This window comes from Hyaena hyaena, unplaced genomic scaffold, assembly GCF_003009895.1.
Source record: "Hyaena hyaena isolate Hyena2069 unplaced genomic scaffold, ASM300989v1 scaffold_316, whole genome shotgun sequence".
NCBI classification, from domain to species: Eukaryota; Metazoa; Chordata; class Mammalia; order Carnivora; family Hyaenidae; genus Hyaena; species Hyaena hyaena.
Window position 1 is genome coordinate 786,590 of NW_024080946.1, and position 25,351 is coordinate 811,940.

Here is a 25,351-nt window from a genome sequence, read left to right on the forward strand (position 1 = left end):
TTGCTGAAAGGGTGTAACTACTTTTATTTCCCTGGGCAGTTCGCCTCTGTAGAAACGACATGGTCTTCCTTCCTCTTGTATCCCAGTTCAGACGTCTCTATAACCAGCCAAAAATGTTGTTTGGTTTCTTGTTTCTCTAGGGCACAGTCAGATAAGACTAACTGAAAGTCCACTGACTTATCGAAAGCAAAGTTGTTTGTACGGAATTTTCCAGTCCCTAGGGATGCAAGAACAATAGTGTACATCTTTATATATGCCATCGACTAAGATATTTTGAAAGGGGAATAAGCCTTTGCCCACCTGTAGTTGGTGAAATGTGGGTTTTTGCAACCAACTGTGGTTATCTGTGCAAATAGAAGATTCGGCCACTGTGGGTAAGACACCAGTTTTGCCAGGCCCTTCGCTTTGGTTCACCCATCGAACTCCTGGAGAGGTGTTCTCAAATAATCCTCATCTGAATGCATTCATTTCTTATTTCCTATGTATGCGTGGCCTTGTCCTGACCAGTACGGATTGGTGACAGACTGGTTCGTAGCCAGTAAAGCAGGTAGACACTCTGGCATGGCTCCCGTGTTTCCCCTGTCCCTCTTCACCGCTCGTTCCTCCCTCTCTTATTATGTCCTTGGCTCCTCTAAGCACATTCCCTCCCTCCCCTCCCCTCCCTCTCCCGCTGCCCTGCTCCTGTGTGGGAAAGGGTGAGACAGGGACACGGCAGCCGACTGGGCGGGTAAACCGATAGGTGTGCCGAGATCCTTCACTTCACCCCGTCCACACTGAAGACTGACTGGCAGAAACACAGGGAAGGTGACGAGCACCAAAAAGATGGCAAAGAAAAAACATGAGATATGAGCTCAGAGCAGACCATGCATTTGAATAGCTTTTTTTTTTCTTTGCTAAAAGGAAGCCATTATCTCTTGGCTGCCTGCACAGCATGAAGCAAAATAATTAATGCACTCAAATATTAATAGTTTTATAATTTTAAAAACATTATGCAACATAATTTACGACTACCTCAGTTATGAGACTCATAATGATCAAGTTTTTCCTTTGGAAATGTATTTGTTCCTTGGTTATAACCATATGCTGTGTCATTGGCCCAGAAGAGACCATCTCTAAACTAGAATAGATTGCCTAGGATAGATATATAACTCCAGGGAGGGAAGGGCTAATTATGTTAAATTGGGAGGTAGTCAAAAGAGGGATAAAAGTGATGTATTAATGGAACAAAAATGAGATTTCCCCCAATGCGCAGCCACGGCTAGGCAAGATGCAGGATAAAAATGTACATTTTTGTTTGTTTTGGGGGTGACTTAGATGGAGGAAAGGAACCTTAGAGACAAACTTCGGAGCTTACGCTTCCTGGCATGAACAAATGTCCACTAGCTGAATGAAAGGAGGTAGATGTTGGGGCGCCTGGGTGGCTTAGTCGCTTAAGTGTCAGACTTTCGCTCAGGTCATGATCTCGTGGTTCGTGGGTTCGGGCCCCGCGTCGGGCTCTGTGCTGACTGCCAGCTCAGAGCCTGGAGCCTGTTTCAGAGTCTGTGTCTCCCTCTCTCTCTGACCCTCCCCTGCTCACGCTGTCTCTCTCTCTCCTAGAAATAAATTAAAATATTAAAAAAAAAAGAAAAGAAAGGAGGTAGATGTTAAAGGACCCATAAGATTTGGTCAGGTGAGGAGAGAAAAGAGCCCACCCAGGAAGAGAGATCATGCAGAGGGGCAGGAAGAAAACGAGCAGGGAGAAAGCATAAGGAGAGGTTTGGAGGTGAGAATGAAGGTTGAAAGAAGAGAGAATGAAAGGAGCGTGAGTAAATGAGCCCACGAGGGGCAGGGAGCTGTGGGAGCTAGTTTACAGGTAAAATGCCAGCCAGTTACCAAGGCCTGTCATAGAGAATCAAGAGAATAATAGAAAGTGGTGAGAAACTTTGCAGAAGCAACATGATTAAAGAATGTTTGGGGAACGCTGGTGAGGCAAGGATTAGAGAACGGATCGGTGGTGAGAAGAAACTGGGTATGGAAAAGACCAATTAGAAAGACTTTTGTCGTAGCTTAGAATCTAGTTCCTGAATATTCAGAACAGAGGACCGGACTCCTAATCGCTCAAATAAATGTCAGCATCTTGTAAAACTCAAACCAAAAGAGTCAACACCCCCAACATTTGCTACTTAAAACCCAAATGTACTTCTCAGCTTGGAAATGGAATGAAGTTCAGCTGTTTCGGGTCTGTTGCCTTAGTTCAGATATCATTGTTCATGGACTGCTAAGTGGAATTTGGGCAAATACCCTGTGGAACCCTAAAGCCTTATCAGTCTCAGTGGTTCACACAGGAGCCTCACAATCATGTGTTACTTGTTTTAGCGAAAGCCCTGTCTGCTTTTGGGAATCTGCGTGTGCCCCACTGTGATGGGGGTCACTGCCAATTATTATTACCTGATACCTGTGATAGATTTAATTACTTACCGTCTCCTGGGTAGTCTAGAGATCACCCCAAAATTACACCCTCTGAAATCGCCTTTCCCATAGAAGCAGTGTAGTAAGTTGGGGAAGGTGCCAGCTTTGGAATTGAGTAGATTGGCATTGAGATCCTGGCCTCACCATTTATTACCTGCATGTCCTTGGCCAAGTAAATATTTTTTTCCTAATATTAAAATCAGAACGCCTGCCTCTTATGAGAGTTGAGAGTAAATAAAACAGGGTGTGTAAAATCCCTACAATGTAAGTGTTCAGACGTTATTATAACTACTGTATTTTTTAGCTCCGTTGTGTTACAGGCACTTTGCTGAATTCTTTGCATAAAGAAATTCACTTAATGGTCATAAAAAACTGATAAAGTATTAACTCTTCTGTATGGCAGACTAGATATCTAGACTGATTCTCCCACTGGAAATACCAAAAAAAAAAAAAAACGTTAGAAAACATTTTTTAAATTTTCTGAGAAGCCTCTATGCTCTGTATGGCAGGAAGAACTGAGCAGACCAACAGCAGTGAGGGCAGGAGGCTGCCAGCTATGGAAGAAGTGAGTGAGTGGACACCCTCTCCCCACAGAGCAATGATAAGACCAGAGTTTTCAAAACAACCATTTCCGGTCTCTGGAAACCAACCAAAGACAAAAAAGTGAGAAGAGCTTAGCTTCTCAAAGCTGCTGAACTTGACGTGAGTCTTCAGGCCGTCCTTGGCATTCTTTCCTGAGCCGCCCCAGCTCCCCACCCCACTTGATTTGGCACAGTATCTCTACTGGACTGGGCTGTCTATGGAAACTAGCATCTTTGTTGGGCAGAGGGGGCTGACATGTCTGGGAGTGAAGGGCGGGAAACCCACACTCAAACAGTGACAAACGGGAAAAGCCTGCGTCTCTCCTGAGCTGAACTTTCAGTCTTGGTGGGGACAGCAGCAGACAAGAGAATTAGCCAGAAATTTAATAGGGATCTTCCAGGGAAATCCTGGAAATGAGAGTCATAGAGGGGCTTGATAACTTCTCCACACATCCCTAGAGGCTAGGGACAGACGTGCAGCCCATAAGGGGATGCAGGTTCTTCACACGTTCCTGGGTGACTGGGAGGCCAAGCGCGTACGGAGAGGTGAGAAAGCCAGGCAGAAGTAACAGTCGTGGCAGGCCTGGAAACCACCTGAGCTTCGATTGTGCTCCCGACCGACACATAGACCCACCGAGCAAGGCTGGAAGCCTTACTGGTGTTTGACTGCAATTAGTCATTGACTAGACCTAAGCCATGAAGAAACAAGAGAAACCCCAATGCTAAAGAGAGAGAGAATTTTATTTATTATTTATTTATTTATTTATTTATTTATTTATTTTAGAGGGAGAGAGAGACAGTGTGAGCAGGGGAGGGTCAGAGAGAGAGGGAGACACAGACTGAAACAGGCTCCAGGCTCTGAGCTGGCAGTCAGCACAGAGCCCGACGCGGGGCCTGAACCCACAAACCGCGAGATCATGACCTAAGCGAAGGTCGGAAGCTCAACCGACTAAGCCACCCAGGCACCCCAGAGAGAGAGAATTTTAAACAATGAAGCAGAGACAGAAGCAAACCATAGTGGAGGCAAATTCAGTCTGAGCAAATCACTTTAAAACAAGAAAGAGCAACAACAACAACAAAAATCCCCTAAGGAGGGAAATGAAATTAAAAGTGGCGACAGTATATTATTTTAAATGTCTAGTTACCAACAAAAATTTATAGCACATGCAAAGAAAAATAAACAGGGGTGTGTAACCCACGCTGGGGCGGGGGCATGGAAATAGTCAATAAAATCTGTCTCTGAGGGGATATGGGATGTTGGATATGGGATTTCGTTGATAACATTTTGTTTATAACATTCCAAAAAATAAACTGCCAGGCTTAAAAGCTTTCACTGGTAAATTTAAGAATGAAATAACATCAATCTTTCAACCTCTTTCAGAACAGACATGAGGAGGAGACACTCAGCAACTCATTTTATGAGACAGCTTTACCTTATATGAAATTACATACAGATATACAGATTATACAGAAAAAGAAAATTACAGACCAATATTCCTCATGAACAGAGACACAAAAATCCTCAAGAAAATATCATCAAGTTAAAACCCAGCAATATATAAAAAGAATAACACACCATGACCAAAAATGAATTTTATCCTGGAAAGGCACGGTCATTTCAGTGTTCAGAAATTAACCAATGGAATCTACCGTATGAAGTCTATAGAAGAAACCTCACAATCCTGTCAACAGATACAGAAAAATCATTTGAAAAAATATAACAAGCATTCACGATTAGAAACTCTCAGCAGGGGCACCTGGGGGGCTTAGTCGGTTAAGGGTCTGACTTCGGCTCAGGTCATGATCTCACAGTTTGTGAGTTTGAGGCCCACTTGAGGCTCTGTGCTGACAGCTCAGAGCCTGGATCCTGCTTCAGATTCTGTATCTGCCTCTCTCTCTCTCCTCTACCCTGCTTGCACTCTGTCTCTCTCCCTCAAACATAAATAAACAATAGATTGAACAAGACCTAAATCTGAAAGGCAGAGCTATAGGTGTGTCACAAGTGTGTCTTTTAGACCACATACATTTCACATAATTAGTAACGTAGTTGGATTTAAGTTAACCATCTTGCAGCTTGTTTTTATACAACCTGTCTTTTCTTTGTTTCATTATTCTTCTCCTGCCTCCTTTTGGATTAGTTTCATTCTGTCTTTTAAAATTACACATTCATGTAATTTTCCAGTCGTGGGTCAGGGATTCCAGTATGCGTTCCGGACGTTGGATTCTACCCTCACGTTAATCCTTTTACCACGTCTGTAAGAACTTAGTAACCTCATCCCCTCTACCTGTTGTACTTGTGTGTCAAACGCTCTACATACCCTTATGCTGTGGTAATTTTTGCTGCTGTTGCTGTTTAAACAACCTTTGGTGGCTGTTCACAAAATTGCCATGTCCAGTGCTTGTCATTCCTTCCTTACGTTACACGCTTCCTTCCGACCTGCCAATAAAAAGCAATGATCTTCAGTCTAAAGAATTGTCTTTCGTATTCCTGGTAGTGCAGGTCTGCCGGTAATGAATTCTCTTGGCTTTTGATGGTCTGCAAAGGGCTTTTGGAAGCAAATCTTTTGCTGGTTAGAGAATTCTAGGCTGGCAGATTTTCTTTCAGCACTTTAAATGTATCAGCGTCTGCCTTTCTTCATTTCTGTTTAAAAAGCCAATGGTCTTGGGGCGCCTGGGTGGCTCAGTCGGTTAAGCATCCGACTTGGGCTCAGGTCATGATCTCGCAGTTTGTGGGTTCGAGCCCCGCGTCAGGCTCTGTGCTGACAACTAGCTCAGAGCCTGGAGCCCGTTTCAGATTCTGTGTCTCCCTCTCTCTCTCTCTGACCCTCCCCTGCTCACGCTGTCTCTCTCTCTCTCTCTTTCTCTCTCTCTCTCTCTCAGAAATAAATAAAACATTGAAAAAAAAAAAGCCAATGGTCTTATTGTGGCTCCTTCAAAGGTAACATATACTTTCTGGCTTCCTTTAAGGTTTTCTCTTCATTTTTGTTTTCAGGGATGTCACTGATATCTGCTTGAGTGTGATGTCTTTTTTCATTCTGTTTGGGGTTGACTGAACTTTGGGGATTTATAGATTGATGTTTTCATTAGTTTGGGGGAAATCTTCAGCCATTGTCTTACTAAATATGGCTTCTATTTTATTCTCTCCCTTCTTTCCTTTTGTGAGACTTCAGTTGGCTGTATGTGAGAGCTTTAGATGTGGGCCGTGTGTCTCTTACGATCTTATCTGGATTCTCCTTTCCTACTTTTTTTCTTCCTGTACTTCAGATTGAATACTTTTTATTGAACTATCTTCAAATTCACTTACTCCATCTTCTACTGTATTCAGGCTGCTGTTAACTATCCTATGAATTCTTATTTTCTGATACGATTTTTGGTTTTCTTGCTTCCAGAATGCCCACCTTATGCTTTTTCATAGATTCCAATTTGGTGAACTTCTCCAGTTTTTTTCATTCTCTTCGTCAAAGTTCTTTTCCTCTATCTAATCTCATTAATAATCTGATTGGTCTGCTAATTCCAGTATTTGGATAATTCATGAATCTGCTTCTATTATGTTTCTTCTTCTTTTTCTTTTATCGGTCCTATTTCCCTGCCTACTCACACGTCTGGTAATCATTCATTGTATGTGGAACAATGAGAAAGGATCAAAGAGCTTCCCAATGCTGTCCTCCACCGGGCAAGATACTGCCCTTCATTGGCAAGACAGAGCAAAGGACGGGTCACCTCAGTGCGACCAGGTCGCAGCCTTAGTGACCCTCAGTTCACCTGTTGTTTGTCCCCGTTCCCGGGATATGGTCCCTCCAGGCTTTGGACTGGGAGCTTCATGGATCTCTGTGTCCTCTCTCCTGAGGGGCTGTGGAGATTCAGCTCTTCCCTTCAGATTGTTCTAGCTTTGCTCATTTGTTGTTGTTGATGTCATTGCCTTCCTGAATAGCTCCGAAGCCCGGCGATATCTCAAAAGAGAGATTTCTGGCTTGTGCCGGGCACCTCGCTTCGGTCAGATTCGGTCTCCTACATCCCGTGCAGCTCCAGGAGATTTCCCTCTGACCATGAAAAGTATTTGGCCCAGAATCCCACATTGCCTTAATAACTCAACAGTTTCAAGTAAAGAAATGGCCACGTGTGGGAAGTTCCTCTCTGCTGATCCTCTAGTTTTCAGTCTGTCACGCTGACCCCGCACGGCTGCCCCCTGCCCTGCTCCCAGCCCGGTCTCTCTCTCTCTCACTATGGTCTCTCTGTGTCCAATCCAGTTCTTTGCCTTGGTCCAGAATTAGCAAATACCCCAGGTCTAGAAAATGGCCCAGAAAGGGCTCTTTCCTCTCTGGCATTTTCGTTCATCTAGTCCTTATTGTTTCCACACCTCTCTAACATCCTTAAAAATGTGATTTTTTTTTACCCAACAGACTCTTTTTTGCTCGTTGCATTAGGATCATTAACCTGCCAGGACCTACTACTACATCTCACCAAGAAATGGAAAAATTATTGCTGTGCTCCTTTTTTTAGACACAGTTCTTCCTGTATGATATGTGTGCATTACAGTTTTGTAAAAGGGGAAAAGGGGAAGAACAAGATCTCGGGGCAAGTTCCTTATTCAGACTTACAGTTCTCAAATGGCAAGGAGAATCAGAGCCAGTCAGCTGACAACAGAGCCTTCCTTTCGGCCTCTGGGCTGCTCCTTCCTTACATCGAGGTTACTGACTTCCATCCTGCCGTTCGACTAAGACTGCTCCAGTAGCATCAGCAGTGGTTACAGAGGCCCTTCGGGAGCGGCCTGGCTCTCTCTGTACCTTGAGTCGGCTGACAGTTGTCCAGCAAGCCGTGCATTGGACGGTGCTGGCCATGCAACTCTCTGCCTTCACGATGAGGGCTGTAGGGTTTCAGTGCTTCTTTATCTCATGCCCAAAATCCTAAGCTAGAGTCTCCCCACAGGGGCTGACCTAGGAAACCTGGTTTACTACTATACGAGCATATAGTTCTGTGATGTTTTTCCATAACTGGAAGAATGCAAAAAATCAGAAACTCACATGCTCTAGCCAAGATCGTGACCTCTCATCTGTAAGTCCTCGATGAACAGGACCCGTAGCGCTTCTCACAGAATCCAAGCTGAGAAACAGAATGATTGAATGCTTTTTTTTTTTTTTTAAGAGAGAGAGAAAGAGTGTGTGAGCAGGAGAGGTGCAGAAGGAGGGAAGGAGAGAGAGAGAGAGAGAGAGAGAGAGAGAATCTCAAGCAGGCTTCATGCTCAGTGCGGAGCCTGACGCGGGCTTGATCTCATGACCCCAGGATCATGACCTGAGCTGAAATTAGGAGTTAGATGTTCAACCAACTGAGCTACGCAGGTGCCCCCAGAATGGTTGAATGTTTGAAGTTAAAGTTCTAACAGGGTCTCTTAAGGAATTCTCAGTCTTTAGAGACTGAAGCCAGTGAGATCTCTGCTTCTTTCCAGCACCTGCAGTTTAGTCAACACTGTTGATGTCCAAGCCAGACGGTGAGACAGAGAAAGGAAAGGAGCTGAAAATCAAATTAGCTAATTTTGCCCTCTGACTTAATAACTTTTGTACACGGGTTGCCAGGGCAGTCCCTAAATTACGGCCTGGGTCAAATGTGGATTTTTATTCTCTGTGCTTTCTTTCTTCCCTCTCAGCATGAGAATTTAAGAATTGGGTTTATAGTTTGACCCACTGGGTTCAGATAAGAATATAATGTGATTATTTGTTACCTTTGTAGTGATTCTGAGCCTGATATAGTCATAGTTGCAAGAGGTACAAAACTTAAAATTATAAACCCTTTATAAGACACGTGGTTTGCTAATATTTTCTGCCATTCCACAGGTGCCTTTTCACTGTGTTAATTATTGTCTTTGTTGGACAGAAACTTTTAGCTTGGTGTGGTCCCAGTTGTTTATTTTTGTTTTTGTTGCCTGTGCTTCTGGTGTCACAGCCATGAAATTGCCATAAAGCCAGTGTCACAAAGCCTTTCTCCTGAGTATCCTTGTAGGAGTCTTACGGTTGCACATCTTACATTTACGTCTCTAATCCATTTTGGGTTGGGTTTTATGGATGGTGTGAGATAAGGGTTTAATTGCAGTTTCTTGCATGCGGATAAGTGTTGGCAAGAATGTGAAGTCATTGGAACCCTGGCATGCTGTTATTAAGGCAAAACGTGTAGCCACCATGGAAAATAGTACAGGAATTTTTTTCCTCCAAAAATTAAAAATAGAAATACCAGGGGTGCCTGGGGGGCTCAGTCAGTTGGAAGTCTGACTTCGGCTCAGGTCGTGATCTCACAATTCATGAGTAGGAACCCCGTGTCGGGCTCTGTGCTGACAGCCTGGAGCTTGGAGCCTGCTCTGCTTCAGATTCTGTGTCTCCTTCTCTCTCTTCCTCTCCCCCACTCACATTCTGTTTCTCTCTCTCTCCTTCTCTCTCTCTCTCTCTCAAAAATAAATAACCATTTAAAAAATTGTTTTAAATAGAAAGACTATATGATCCATCAATCCCACATCCGAGTATTTATCCAAATATTTGAAATTAGAGTCGCAAAAAGATACTAGCACTCTAATGTTGTTTGAAGCAGTATTCACAATAGCCAAGACACGGAAACAACCTAAGTAGTCACTGAGAGACGAATGGATAAAATGTAGCATGTACGCACAATGGAATACTATGCAGCCTTTAAAAAGAAGGAAATTCTGCAATATGCAAAAACATGGATGAACCCTAAGGATATTATGCTAAGTGAAATAAGCCAGTCACAGAAAGATTTCACTTTTCTGAAGTCTCTTAAATAGTAAAATTCACCGAATCCAAGAGTGGAATGGGTGTAAATTTTCAGTTAAGCAAGATGAATATGGTATAGAGGGCTATACCATATATACACTCAGGGTGACTGGTTATAAACCTTCAGGCTGGGAGGGGGTTAGGGATAGCAAAAGTCTCTGAGGAATTTTAGAAGCAAGGTTTCCAGGACCTTGAGGGGCTCACTGTTGCTACGGAAATGCCATTTATTACTGTTCAGTAAAAGCTCAGTCATGACACCCTTCGGATAGATGTATATCAGGGGCCCATAAGCTTGGAATATGATTGACAATGTATAAGGGGGCGGGTAGAGATAAAGGAAGTTTCCAAAGGAATGTTTATATTTTAAAGTAGACTTACAGGATTCTGGGCGGTCAGGATAATGTTAGGCTAAGTCTGTCTTTTGGCCTGAGTGAAGTGTCATCGTCATCGAGGCAGCTGAGCTCGGAGAAGGAGATCACTCTCCTGTTTCGAAGACTTGTCAGTGGGCTGCAGGTAGTCAAGGAATTTTTCATTTGCCTCAGTTTCCCACATCCTAAGGATGCTCCAAGGAGCAAATGCTTCTGGGGGTTGTCTGGAGACCCTCACTTTAAGATCCCCACTGGCTGGGTCTCCTGTCCTCGTGATCTTCCCAAAGCTCTTTGAAAACGGTCAGCCCATCTTGGAGATCTTCCGAATTGGCAGTTTTTTTATGCCAGTTTCTTTTTCTGAGACTCCTGTTTCCAGTTTGAGTCCATTCACAAAAAGAGAGGACAAGGCTTACTTTACCTTAACTACTGGGTGTACTTCGGAAAATTGTTTGGAAGTTTCCTAAAAGTTTCTTTTGAAACTCTCCTATTGATTCATCACTATGGTGTTGACAATTTTGCTATTACTCATCCAGCACTATTTAGATAATTACATGGACAATGGCCCTGTCCACAAATATTTTATTACCTTCCTTGTGGAGTAAAATATACCTTTAAATAAGCAGATAATCCCCCTTGACAGCCTATGTTGTGAGTAGTGCCAGAACCGTTTACCAGGCGTTGGAAAAGGAAAGAATCTACAGTTACATCTTCCAAATAATTGGTGCCGGCACCTTTCAGTGCCAACATCTGATAACATTTTTAACTAGACAGCAAATGTTTTAAGTTATCACACCTTTCTCTGCCTCCTGAAACACACTTCTCTGAAGGAAAGTAGTTTGTGTTGAAGAATGACTACATGCGGGTGGTTTTCCTGCGTTGTCTGAGTTCTCACAATGTCCTGCAAAGGTAACATCTCTGCTTATTTTTATCATACAAGTCGTCCGATTAAATCTAGGCTTCAAACCCAAATCTGCCCCACGTCAAGGTTAAAATAACTTGTACAGATAATCATTAGGAGCATCGAAAGCCATACCAGCCTGAACGCGAGGGCCGTACAGGTCGGCTGTGAATTAGGTCGAGCTAGAAGGCCCGCGGTCGCTATGCTGTGAGGGCCCTTCCTTTCCCTCCCAAGCTCGGTGCCGTTTCTCACCCCCTCCTTGCCTTCCGCAAACCATGCACGAAGATTGCAGTCGATGGTGCATTCACACGGATGTGTGGCCCTGCGCCTCTGACAGCGTCTCCGGTTTTCTTCAGAGTAAAATCCAAGGTCCCCGTCACAGCACCACCACTCACTTGTCTTTACTTTGTTCCATGTTGGCATTTGTGTTCTGGGCGGTGAAATCCAGCTCCCTGTTAAATGAGGGGTGAGTGTGTCAGGTTGACTGGAGGCCGGGAGGCCTGATAAGCATCTAACCACCGTGGGGAGAGATTTAGGCACGAGGGGGCATCTGGCTCGTTTGGTTAACGGCCCCTGCCTTCACTTTTGTACAGTTTTACAAATCTGAGTTCACGTCGTCCGTACAAAGATTTCCCAGGTTTCTTCTTTGCCTCACGTAAGTCATGTAAAGGCAAGTTCCTTCTGCAGACAAATCCTTCTCTGCAATTTGTTGATGCCATGCCTTTTGGAGCAAGTCGCTTAACTGTTGGTCTGTTTCCTTCATAAAATAAGGGTAATGATGATACACCATCATCTCGTGCAGTTGCAGAGCTTGAGAGTATCATGTCAAATGAGGACTGCCGGGCCTGGCGCGTACATAGGTGCGCAAGAATGAGAGTTACGACGATAATTGTTACTATTACTTGTAATCAGCGACAAGCGACCCAATGACGCTTCAGTCCCCAAAATGGCCAGCCCAGTCCTTGCCTAACGTCGTAGCCTGGGCCGTCCCAGCTCCTCCCTGACAGGTCCCCGTGGCGGCTGCAGAGCCCAGCTGAGGAGCCATGCTGAGCCGGGGTCGCTCTGGCCTCACGCACTGGGGTCAGAGGTCTGTTTCTGTCCACTCTTCTCACCCCTCCCTTTGTGAACACGCACCAAGGACACTGCATGCCCTCGCAGGCTGCTCTTCCGTGTGCAGCAGGTGTACATCTTCACATGAGGCGCTCTTGGAAAACCCTGTCCAGAATATTCTTTCCACGATGAACTATTGCACCTTGTAGCCCAGGCGGACCCCAGGGTTTGATAGGAGCTGTCAGGATTTTAGAATATAGGCTTCAGGTAGCATCTGGGCTGCATTTTTGCTGGAGTGTCTTTGGAAAGTGTTGCCACAGATAATGACTTGAATTTAGATGAAAACGGCTCCTGGAATTGGGGCAAACGAGCCAAGAGGCATATTAGTCAGATCCTGGAGAGTTTTTCCTGGAAATCTAGAAATTGCATTCTTAAAATAAAAATACAGGAAAGGATACAGCTAGATTGTTAGCTTAAGAGTCTCCACTGTCCACTTTAGGTACATGTGGGCTCCATCAGTTTTGCACTGTCTTCGGCTCTTCTGTTGAATAACTTCCTGGAGAGCTTAAAATAGTTTAAAGAGTCTATAGAAGCCTTATGAGTGAATGACACCCTACCGAAAGCCCAGGCATTTAAAACTGGCTCGTTTTCATTCTGGCTTTTCCTCTGAGGCCTTTCTCTGGAATGTAACCATTTTTGTGCAGGAAGGTGCAGCCGGCTGTGAGCTCAATGGCAAAACCATCTGAAACCCTCTAGGAAGAGGCCAGAGGGTGCTGTTTAAAGCCATGCGTTTTAAAATGCTTTCTTTTTTACGAACAATCTTTTGTCCTTTGTACTATGAACGCTCATTATAAGAGATAGTTAAGCTTCTTTAATCCCAAATACATCCTAATCTGCCCAAAAAAATTGCTCTTTAAACAGGCAGCCTAAAAAATTTAGGTTAACCTATCTCATCAAGAGTTTTCAAGGTTTAAACTCATATTTTTATGAGCAATCAAGGAGGAGAGGAATTAGATGCAGGTCCTATCAGTAAGGTTTGAGAGAGATGGAACCTTCCAGGCTCCACCTCATTACTCCCTGGCTGAGAGCTCTTGAAATCATCTGAAAAATTATTTTAAATATGGTACCAGGGTTGTCTTTGAAAAAAAGAGATTTTGTGAAATAAACCAGCACGCGTTTTCGCTCTCCTACTATCAGTTAGGCTTTTGCATAAATTACGCTTGATTCTGAAATGACCGTGGATGCTCATGAATATGGATTTCTGGCAAATGTTTTTAAAAAGTCACATTGCATCCAGAAGATGCTTGATGGGTCGGGAAAATCAAATATAGAAAGCGAGCTGCCGGCATGTATTTGGGGAAAGGTTTAGACCTTACCCAACCTGCCCCTGAGCCTGCCTTGCGGCCTCATCCCCTCGGGCCTCTCCCCTTCCAACCCCGCCAAACCTAAGCCCCAGGCACAGGCCATTTCCTGACACACCTCCTTTCTGGTGCCCCCTCCTCCTCTGTTTCCCTAACTCTGGCAAGAAGTGTGCTTCCCCTTGGCGGCTGGCTGTGTGGCCGCCAGGTCAGGGTTGATCGCACCCCCCCCGCCCCCCCCCCGCCGCTCTGTGCCTGTCATTGCCCTCATCAGGCCACACTCTGACCGACTAGGGCTCTCGTTCGTGTCCACGTCCCTCCCAAGAGCCAGCCCAGGGCCTGGCTTCTGTGATGACGGCCTGGCAGAGAGGAGCTTACTGACCCGACTTCCCCCACCTCTGTCGCCTCTCCTTGTCTTCCGTCCCATAAAAAGCCACACAAATTGTTGTGCAGAATTGTTTCAGGTCAGATTCTTCACGTCCGCATCCGGGGAGCCGGCCAACAGGAAGCCTTCCCCCAGGGCTGATGTCCCAGACCCTCCGTGTCACTTTCTCCAGGAGGCCGCTCTGTGCCTCACCGGCTTACTGAGGCGGCCACACTGTGCAGTCCCTCAGCCGAGTGCCGCTGAGGGTGACACAGGGAAGTGACACAGAAGGTTCCGGTCCCTGAAGGAAACGCACTTCAAAGACCCCGCTAGACGTGAACGATTTTAGGAGGTGAAAGAACAAAGTTTGATTATGGTGAGATTTTGATTTTCTCTCTCTTGAGATAAAATCCAAAGCACCTTTTTAAAAGATCGAAGTGTTTCTCAAGTTACCCTCGTTGGCTGTTAAAATGGCAGATCCCTGGCCCTGGCCCCCGGCGCATCCTGAGTTAGTGGGTCTGAGGTGGGACTTGGGAGTCGGAGTCTCCGGAAGCATCCAGGCAGCTCTGGAACGACTCATCCACTCATCCGAGAAATACAGACGCGGTGAGGGCGGCAAAGAGGCGGCGCCGCGTTGGTGGGGGCGCCACATGCCCAGAATATTCACTGAGCTCTTCGGAGAGCTGCAGACAAGAACGGAGACACTCCACTCCCCTGGGCAGCACCGTCTAGTCAGGTGCCCCAGGGGGATGTCAGGGTTATTTGGTCACAGCACCCTGGCTTTCACATTCCCGAGCAGGCTGTCGGTGTGTTCTGATCCGATTCCAGAGTGTTCTGGACCTGGGAATTTCTGAAGCGCACACTGGACCAAGAAGGGTCTGTGCTTTTACAAGGGCCACAGACATCAGGCAAGGCCTTCTCAGGGCCGTCTTCCTCCGGGAAGAGGCGGGCCTTGGACAGCCGCCAGCTGAGGTGGCCCTGCCCTGGGGCGAACGGCTCATTATCTCTCTGTTGTGGGCATCCATGAAATGTCTTTCCAGTCAATCATGTGAAGGATTTTAACCCGGATTGTCCGGCACCCTCAACGGGGATCCCCGGAATGAGTACTCTAAGAGACCAAAGTGTGCCTGGGGCTCCCAAATTACAACTTGGCTATAGTAATTTTTATCCCTGACATCCTAAAAGTTCACAGAAAGTTGACAGTCCCTCATTTCCTTATGACTGTTAGTTAGAAATTATATCTTTAATTTATTTTATTTTATTTATATGCTTGTAATATATATTTATTTATATATTTACTTTATTTACTCAACATATAATTATAACGCTAGAGTCCTTATGATTTCATATTTGCCTTTGGTTTCCCAGTAGACTGTGTTTTAAGGACCAAAAAAAAAAGAATCGTAAACGTATTACTGTCTGGTACCTGCATAAATGCAAGGTGGCTCTCCAGAATATTCTTAAAGATTGCTTAAAAGTAACTAGAAACTTAAAGTGCTTTTTTAATTCTGCGGTCAAAGCTGGAAGCCTCTCCCATGTGAAAGCCCCTGATGAGCAGTGACGATAATGTTCTTGGAAGTGAATGAGAACGATCTCTGGCAAATGTTGTCTTGGCCCTTGACTTAGCTGCGGATGTTTGCAGAGAAGGACGGTGTTTCACAACCAAAGGACTGTGCAGCTAGGCGTTCTCTGCTTTGTTTCTCTGAAAAGAGGTCAATTGCTAAAACCCACACTGATAGCCAGGATTTGGTCGTGAAAGCAGATCTTAGGTCTGTTTTCACGCAGCCTAATGAATGAGTAGAGTCATCTTACATCTATGGCATATTATGACAAGTCGCATTGTTACCTCTAAATCCTTGAGAAAATGCTTGATTACGTTTGGTGTTTTCAATTCACTAAGGCAGAGAATCACATATGTTTTAAAACATCATAGAAAAGTAGCGTGCGTTATCTTCAACTACTTATCGTGATTTGTAGATGTGATCATTTTCTTATCACTCTGATTCTCTACTAGTTCTTGGGTGAATATGGCAACAAGCACAAGTTATGGTTTTCTGCAAATCGTTTTATTTACACGCGAGATAAACATGCCACAGACTTATTAGGACCTTTTTTCTGTAATAGTCATTCAACAAATATTGTCAAGATCCTTTAGGAAAGAGCCATTATACTTAGCACCTCGGAGAGTGTAGCAACATGCATACCTTGCCTTCAAGGATTTACATCCTGCGTGTCTACATTTTTCAGCTGGGGAATATACCTGATGAATAGTCCTCGGCCCTGAGAAGTGTTAGCAGAGTGTGGGCCGTGTCGGGTCAGGTTAGGTCCAGCCCAGGTGAAGAGAAGTTAGCTGATGTAGCCGGGCTGACCCAGGGGTAGGGCTGAGCCCAGCAACAGACTCACACCCAAGGCCTGGGCGGACCTTCCCGTATCCTTAAGAAGATGACTTTTGTAAACTGGCAGGAAGTGAATTTTCAGCTCTTTGCACTCAGGGCTTGCCACACTCTGGGAAGCCAGTCATCGCTTTTCATTTTGACAAAAATGTGTAAGAAAAAAGATACCTCGGGTGAGGGTGAGGAGCTGATCCATTTCTGCATTTGGGTAAATTTTTATTTCTTAACTATCTGTAAAAAGCGTTGAGGAAACAGATGTGAATTAGACGCTCCTCTGCCCTCAAGTGACGTACGATGTGATCTAATAGGGAGACATATGTAAAGATAAGTAAGAGCGATATATCTTATATGTAGATTCCGATTTCTGTTCAAAGGACATTGGAAGCCCAAAGAAAGGAATGGCTGCGTTTATGTAGAGAGACATGAAAGATTTCTTTTCAAGATTTTTATTTTTAAGTAATCTCTACACCCAACATGGGGCTCAAACTCACAACCCTGACATCGAGAGTTGTGTGCTCTACCAATGGGGCCAGCCAGGCGCCCCTAGACCTGAAAGATTTGTTGATGGTGACTATTGAGCTGAGCCTAAAAAGAGAAGTAGAGGGTTTTGAAATGGAAGGGGAGAGGGAGGAGGAAGAGATGCCATTCTAGGCAGAGATCCGCCTGAGCAAAGACCAGGAGCTACAGAGCCTCACCTGCTGGGGGAGCTGAGCAGCCCAGCACGCCTGGAGCCTGAGCGGAAGGCCGAGCACCAGGCAGCCGCTGGGTCGTCAAAGCTTGCGGACCTTACAGGGAAGGGGTAGCCAGGAGACGTGTTAAGGAGGTACGCCCAGCGGACCTGGGCGACGGATGAGATACAGAGGCCGCTGAATCAAGGAGGACAGTGGTGCTGTTCATCTGAGACTGAGCCCTGTCACCTCTGACCTGGCGTGACACCCCTAGGTCGTCTGCCGAGCTTGCTCCTACCCAGCGTTCCCAGGCTCTCCCTGGTTCTCCCCGTACGGGCTCAGACCTGCCAGGCTGGCGGAACCAGCTGGTGAAGACGTGCGGGGAAGGAAAGGGGGCCCCGGGGCTTGAAAGAGCTTCCCTGGATTTGGCCAGACTTGGCCCATACATTGAAATCCACTGACACCTAATATTGGGTCTGGCAAAGCCCAGGGCTTATCAGATGGGGTGGGATGGCAATTTTGTAATTGCACCTTATCTGGCACCCACAGGCTCAGTGCTGGAACTTACTAGTCAGCTGTGCCCACATTTCCACTGGGAGATGTATTTCTCTCTCTCTCTCTCTTTTGGAAATGTATTGTTTTTTTTTTTATTTTTTTAAGTTTATTTATTTATTTTAAAAGAGACAGACACAGCACAAGTAGGGGAGGGGCAGAGAGAGAGAAGAGAAGAGAGTCCCAAGCAGGCTCCGCGCTGGCAGCACAGAGCCCAGTGCTGGACTTGAACCCATGAAACCCTGGCATCATGGCCTGAGCTGAAACCAAGAGTTGGACGCTTAACTGAGCTGCGCAAGCGGCCCTGGAGATGTATTTCCAGTTCCAGGAGAAATGTAAGACATTTCAAGCAAAATCAAGCTTTAACAAATGAACTTGGTCTTCCTCCTCAGCTCCTTGATTTGATTTTCGAGCTAGTATGTTTTGAGGAGCAAATAAAATGCAGACAGATGATTGTTTTCTTAGCCTGGTGAGTAAAGAACTGGCAAAGGGCAGTGAAGCGTCAGCCGGTGAAGAGAAGGGCCTCCCTACACGTGAGGACTGTCAGACCTGGGGGCCAAGACGTTGGCACCACCCGGAATTTTGTCAGCGGCGGATAAGCCTGCTTTCAACCTGGTCCTCGAGGACTGTTTTCTGAAAATACCCAAGATGCCTGTGTTAGACCAAGAAAGGAGCAAGATCGTGTCTCCCAGGGTCTCGGGCGCCGAATCGGGAACACTGAAATGAGCGCAGAAGAAACCCCAGAGAGCAGACAACCCCAGTGGGGACGAAATTGTCGCGGGAGGTATATCAGCAGTGAATAGACTCGACATGCAGGTCAGAAAGCAGCCCATCCGCTCAGATGTGTGGGTGGCTTCGCTCTGGGACTCCTGCTGGCCTGGCCGCCGAATCCTTCCTCTGGCGTTTAGGATGCCAGCCACCCGCCCCTCCCTCTGTCTGCTGTTCATGACCCAGCGCGTTCCTCTGAACCTTGGAGAGCTTTTCTCCTCATGACAGCTCAGCCTACTTGGCAGCCCTTTGACCTTCTGAAGACGAGACTTTTAAGAGCGATTTGACCACACAGTCCAGTCACCCACAGACCTAGCTAATAGTTAACTTGAGAATAAGCAAACATGAGATTTCAGCCACTTTGGGGGCCTCTGGCTTACTGACCCAATATCAGCCCAATGAGTACCCACCACCTGCTAGCCGCACAGCCAATGCGACTCCCTCCTTACCCGGCCCCCTTTCCAGAGTTATATGATTACTTAATCTTTGTCCCCAACTTGTGAAATTGGTATTATTATCCTTAGTTTACGGATGGGAAAACTGAGGCTTGGGGAACTTACATGGACCCAAGTCACCCAGCGCATAAGTGGCAACACAGGCATGTCTGTGGGTGTGTTTCCAGAAGCCCACGTGTTTCGCCTGCATCACAAGGGAGCTTACGGCGCTCAAGGTACTTAGTAAAGCTGCTTTCTAAAGAGTCTTTAGCAATGCAGGTGACCCTGGGAGCTCGTCCGAGCCATTACACAATCCCCTTCCTCTTCTCAGTCCAGCCCAGGGAAGAATAGAGGAAGCCTGACCCCTGAAAGCTACCCAGCAGGGCAGACGCGGGGAGCCAGCGCTATTGCAGGCAGGGAGCACAGACAGGGAGTCCTTGGAGGGAGTCAGAGAGGCGCCACTGCCCTCTGCCCTCAGCCACCTCCCTGCCAGGACTGTGTGCACGCACCCACAGAAGGGAAGGCGTCTATAGCAGCCAAACCCAGGGAGAACGGGTCTTCATGGAAACAATAACGAGGAGGGGCGCCTGGGGGCTCAGCCAGTTAAGCGGCCGACTTCGGCTCAGGTCATGATCTCCCGGCTCGTGGGTTCGAGCCCTGCGTCGGGCTCTGTGCTGACAGCTCAGAGCCTGGAGCCTGCTTCAGATTGTGTCTCCCTGTCTCTCTGCACCTCCCCTGCTCATGCTGCCTCTCTTTCTCCCTTAAGAATAAACAAACATAAAGAAAAAAAAAAAGAAACCATAACGAGGAAAGGGAGGCACTGTCCTCATCTATAACTTCCGCCCTCCCACCTCCCCCCCAAAAACCCTAAGGTATATAGTTTGCACTTGAAGTCGATTTGTGTATGACTCACAAAGGTGATTTCTATTCATTTGCCTGTTTTGACTCAAGAAGAGTCAGGCCAAGAGGCTCTGATAGCATATAAATTAAAGACATGGAGGATCTCATTGAAATTCTCAAGATGTGCTGATCCTACCCTAGATTCCTCTCATCAGAAAGGTTCTCGTGTGGTGCTGCTGCTGACTTATTAATAAAGATCACACTTTCATTTGATTATTTATCTAATCAGGATCCACCTTCGGTTTAAGCTCATTAAGTCCACTGTTACCAAGTGCGGCTGTAAGTGCACTTGATGGCGGGGTAACATCCAAGTGGGAAGGAGGACACGTTGACGCGCCGACGGTCAGGGCGAAGACCGCGCCCTGCGAGCCGCGGCGCCCGCGAGCAGGGCATGCATGCGCCATCTGCCAGCCACACAAAGAGAGTACCTATGTCAAAGAGGAGACTCAGGGTCGAACAGGATGGGAAGTACACTTAGTACCAGAACAACAAAAATGGCAAGCGCCCTGACTGTTCCCAGAACACAAGCGGGTGCTCCCCGTCCTTCCCACGCATTGTGTTGGGGGAGCCTTTCTAACGGGCTCTCGTTGAAAGCTCTGAGTTACGTTCAGGATGCTGGGTTCCCCGCGTGCCCCCAGCCCGACTCCCAGGGCCTCGCACTTAACCTGTTTGCTTCCACTTGTTCATAGGTTTTCCAGAGTGTTTGTAACGTAAACCAGCCTGACTATCTACCCCAGGCCTTGCGGGGCGGCTCACTGCGTCATCTGGCTCTTACCTGGTGAGCAGTCGCCAGCTCCAGCTGCTGGGGATGAATCCTCTCGGTGAAGGCCGGCTTGCCCGCACGTAGGAAATTCCACTTGCTGTTGGACGAGACACCTCCAGCTACCGCAGTGCCACACTGGGAGGGCCCCCTCATGGGAAACGCTGCGGCGCAGACTTGGCACTGGGAAGGGCTAAATTAGTTATCTGGTCGGATACAAGGGAAAGCAACTAGGAGCTTCCTGAGCTGATAGTCTCCGTCCCTGGATTCATACTGAGACAGGAAACAGGCCAGGCTCCATCAGCAAAGTGGGGGAGGGGGGGAAGGGGGAAAGCCTTCCTCCAGACTCGTCTGCCATCACCTCTCCTGCCTGGCGTGGGTCCCATCCAGGGTGGAAACAAGCTGTCCCCATCAATCTTGAATTAATTCATTGAGCACCGTGCGTGAGACACTGTGAGAGAAGAGGTGCAAAGAGTAACCTTTGCCCTCAGGGAGCTTATAATACATCCACTTGGACAGAGAAAGCAGGGGAAGAGTTAAATTTCTCATTCATTCATTCATTCATTCATTTCAGGCACACATGTGTCAGACACTGCTAGGTATGAAGAGAGACTGGGGAAAAAACAGGCGGTGATGAAAACACCATCTGACTAGCACAACGATGGGCAAGAGGTGTTAAATAGCAGTGAAGGAAGAAATGCTATGAACTGGTATCTCATTAAATTCTCCATGAGCGGTACCTGCGGTAAATGCCGGGAGATCAGAGCAGCTTAGTTTAGGGTTTTGATGGTACGAGGGTTTTAGTTTAGCCACGCCCCCATCACCTCAACCCCTCTGGGACCCTCTCAACTGGAAGGAGGTTGGCCATGCAGGGCTGGGCTGTCAGATTGGCTCAGCATGGAAGGAGGTCACCCATGAGAGGAGCATCTGTCCGTCCAGGAAATTCACCTCTGCCTCCGGAGCCGTCCTTCAGGTCAGGAAATATGGCCGGGACGGCAAAGACCTTTCACTGTGGGACCTTGGAGGCGAGAACAAAAACGATTGCCTACAAACGTGTGTTTCTTACTACAGCGGATCAGAGATTCTTATACAATCACCGTTCCCGTGAAGGGCTGTGCTTAAAATCATGCTTACATAAGTGATGTTTCAGTTAGTTGTCACCGTCTCTGGGCTTCTGAGTCTAATTTATATCTCTTCTAAGTCACCTGTCACGATGTTGTCTACCGATTTATTTGCATGCATGACCCTTCCTGCCTCATTAATTTCTTTTTAAAAATTTCTTTTTAAAAATAAAAAATTATTTTATTTTTTAAGAGAGAGACAGAGCATGAGCAGGGGAGGGGCAGAGAGAGAGGGAGACCCAGAATCTGAAGGAGGCTCCAGGCTCCGAGCTGTCAGCACAGAGCCCAACATGGGGCTCGAACCCACAAACCACGAGATCATGACCTGAGCCAAAGTCAGATACTTAACTGGCTGAGCCACCCAGGTGCCCCTCGACCTCATTAATTTCTTAAGAGTAAGAAACATGCCTTATTCATTTTCCTAAACTTCTTACCATTTAGCACATTGCCTTGATAAAATAGGCAGCCAGTGAATAGCTACCAAATGAACTATATCATCCAAAACTGGAAGATGCACTGGGCATTTGGGTTTGGAGCCTTTCTTCAACCTCAAACTTGAAATTTATCAAGGAATGGCCCTTCCCTCATGGGGAAAAGTTGATGAAACTTAAGAAGAAAGGAAGAGGGGCACCTGGGTGGCTCAGTCGGTTAAGCATCCGACTTCGGCTCAGGTCATGATCTCATGGTTCGTGGGTTCGAGCCCCGCATCAGGCTCTGTGCTGACAGCTAGCTCAGAGTCTGGAGCCTGTTTCGGATTCTGTGTCTCCCTCTCTCTGACCCTCCCCTGCTCACGCTGTCTGTCTCTCTCAGAAATAAATAAAACATAAAAAAATAAAATAAAATAAAAAGAAGAGGAAGAGACAGGCTTACAATGATGAGGAAGGGAAAGGATGCATCCCTACTAGCAGACTAGTGAAATCATTGCTATCAACAGAAAGACAGATGTCAGGGTGGAGTTACGGTCACCTTCAAACCTGAAATTCTTGTTCTAAGGGCGACGTTCATCGTGGGAACCAGTGTTGGATGCTCTAGAACACAAAGCCTGCAATGACATCAGCCTCCTACGTCGTACAAACAGACACAACACTGAATAAAAAGTGGCATTCAAGTTGGGTATGGAGTACAGAGCAGACATCACTATTGCTTAGAAATTATCTGAGGGGCACCTGGGTGACTCAGTTCAGTTGAGCATCAGACTTCGGCCCAGGTCACGATCTCATGGGTTCGAGCCCCCCAAGTCAGGCTCTGCGCTGACACCTCAGAGCCTGGAGCCTGCTGTGGATTCTGTGTCTCCCTCTCTCTCTGCCCCACCCCTGCTCGCACTCTGTCTCTCCGTCAAAAATAAACATTAAAAAAATTAATTAAAAAAAAAAGATGGGGCGCCTGGGTGGCTCAGTCAGTTAAGTGTCTGACTTTGGCTCAAGACATGATCTCATGGTTCGTGGGTTCGAGCCCCGTGTCAGGCTCTGTGCTGACAGCTCAGAGAGCCTGGAGCCTGGTTCTGATTCTGTGTCTCCCTCTCTCTCCGCCCCTCCCTCTTTCTCTAAAAAAATAAACATTAAAAAAATAGAGGAAAGGAAAGAAATTATCTGAGGAGCACTAGGCAAGCACACGTCAGAGGCCTGTGATGTGTGATAGAATCCGTAGCAGGAACGGGGTGCTACCCACGATGAAGGCGCAGTTCTTGCTCACCTCATTTCTGTGTACCATTCTCTGTAGGTGGGATTGGCTGTGTAGGTCGAGACAAAGGCCAGGTTCGAAAGTGCCTCGATGCGGTGGAGATCTATAACCCCGATGGGGACTTCTGGAGAGATGGCCCACCTATGCCAAGCCCCCTGCTCTCCCTCCGAACCAATTCTACCAGCGCAGGAGCAGTGAATGGGAAGCTCTACGTCTGCGGAGGATTCCACGGAGCAGGTACCGATCCAGTTATTAATGTTTTATCACCTCCACCGGTACTGACTTTAAACTCCCTTAACTGACCCAGCCACCAAAGGATGAGCTGGACAGCAAGGTGAGCCCCGGGCAAAGGCCTGGCCTTCAGAATTCAGTGGCCTGGAGCAGCTCACCGAGGCTCTGAACTTGGGGTTTTCACGTCTGCAAAATGGAGCTATTTGCCACGACCACAAGCTATTTTAAGACTTAAATGAGATCCAGTTATGATGTGTCCGGCCTGTAGCTGTCACTCAATAAATATGAGTTGAAATGGGAGAAGCGCGTCTAAGGCCTGACTGCGGGCTAACGAGAGATTCGAGAACGCGAAGAACACGTAGACCTAGAGCAGTGGGCAGACTGTCGGGTTTCCTCACCATCTGTAGTGACCGAGAGGTCCCGCCCCCGAAGAACATTCTTACTCTGCCTCCACTGCTACCTCTTGAAATCAATTGCCTGAAAGCATTTCTAACATAACACCTAACGCATATATTTATTACCACACTTAGTTCCCATGTACCAAGTTTCACCATCACTGCAATGCCCGGTATGGATTTATGATTTTTAGCATAACAGAATTTTTTTTTAAACATTTTTTTTAAAGAGATTTTATTTTTTTTTAAATGTTTTATTTATTTCTAGGAGAGAGAGAGAGAGAGAGACAGCGTGAGCAGGGGAGGGTCAGACAGAGAGGGAGACACAGACTCTGAAATAGGCTCCAGGCTCCGAGCTGGCAGTCAGCACAGAGCCCGACGCGGGGCTCGAACCCACGAACCGCGAGATCATGACCCAAGCGAAAGTCGGACGCTTAACCGACTAAGCCACCCAGGCGCCCCATTTAGCGTAACAGAATTTTTAAACACACACACAAATCTAATAAGCAGCTGTCTCCAAAGTTATTTCGTTGCACCAGTAGAGAAGGCAGAATGCAGTCATATTGAAATGACTAGCTATTCAAGTCTAAGGTCAGTGGTGGAAAAACGAGGCCAGTATATCTCCATGAAAAGCAGCGTCAAGAGCCCTTAACACTTGGGAAGCCTTTCGTAAGCCCACCTTCATTTTTTTTTTTAATGTTTTATTTACTTCTAGGGGAGAGAGAGAGACAGCGTGAGCAGGGGAGGGTCAGAGAGAGAGGGAGTCACAGACTGAAACAGGCTCCAGGCTCCGAAGCGGGAGGTCACACCAGAGCCGACGGCAGGGCTCAAACCCACGAACCGTGAGATCATGACCTAAGCGAAAGTCGGAGGCTCGAACNAAGCGAAAGTCGGACGCTTAACCGACTAAGCCACCCAGGCGCCCCAAGCCCACCTTCATTTTTAATGCACCTAATTGTCTGTGCGTTAAGAATAAAGTTTTCATTCCGAGCTAAAAAAGGAGATGAATGAACCGAATACAGTGAGGGGGCCTTAGTTGGCTCTTGATTCAAACAAGTCTCCTGTAAAAAGATATTTTTCAGATAATCGGGGGAATCTTAATATGGACTAGAGTATCAGATGGTATTAGGGAATTGTTAATTGTTAGGTTATGATAATAATGGCTTTGTGGTTTTATATAAAGGAGAAAGAAAACAAAGGAAAAGCGTTAACAATTAGAGATCATCTAGAAGTATTTATGGGGGACAATGATATGCTGTCTGCAATTGGCTTTCATCTACTCCAGCAAATACTTTTTAAAAGGCGAATGGGGTGAAGGGGGCAAGAACAGATTTTATAGCATCGGTAAACCATTGGTAATGGTTAAAGCTGGATAATGGATACGCTGGGGAATTATTTTACTGCTTTTGTGTATGCATTCCCATGACAAAAAGCTTTAATTTTCCTTTCTCTGGACTTGCCATTCAGAGGCCTTTCCAAAGGGTTTTTTAAAAAACCATTTTAATATCTTTTATATTAAACATCACATGCTTATGTACTCTATCACGGTAGCCAAGAACCCCGGCTCAGCAAGGAAATGGAATAAGTGGCCCCAGGTTCAAGCTCT

The 25,351-nt window shown here is 46.4% G+C and overlaps 1 protein-coding gene across 1 annotated transcript in view; it reads left to right on the plus strand.

The window, feature by feature from the left end:
* KBTBD12 (kelch repeat and BTB domain containing 12) overlaps positions 1–25,351 on the plus strand; it is a 52,605-nt gene that overhangs the window by 6,605 nt on the left and 20,649 nt on the right. Inside the window, exon 4 of the mRNA XM_039248650.1 lies at positions 23,159–23,356. Coding sequence (XP_039104581.1) covers positions 23,159–23,356 — 198 coding nt within the window. The remainder of the gene's footprint in view (positions 1–23,158; positions 23,357–25,351) is intronic.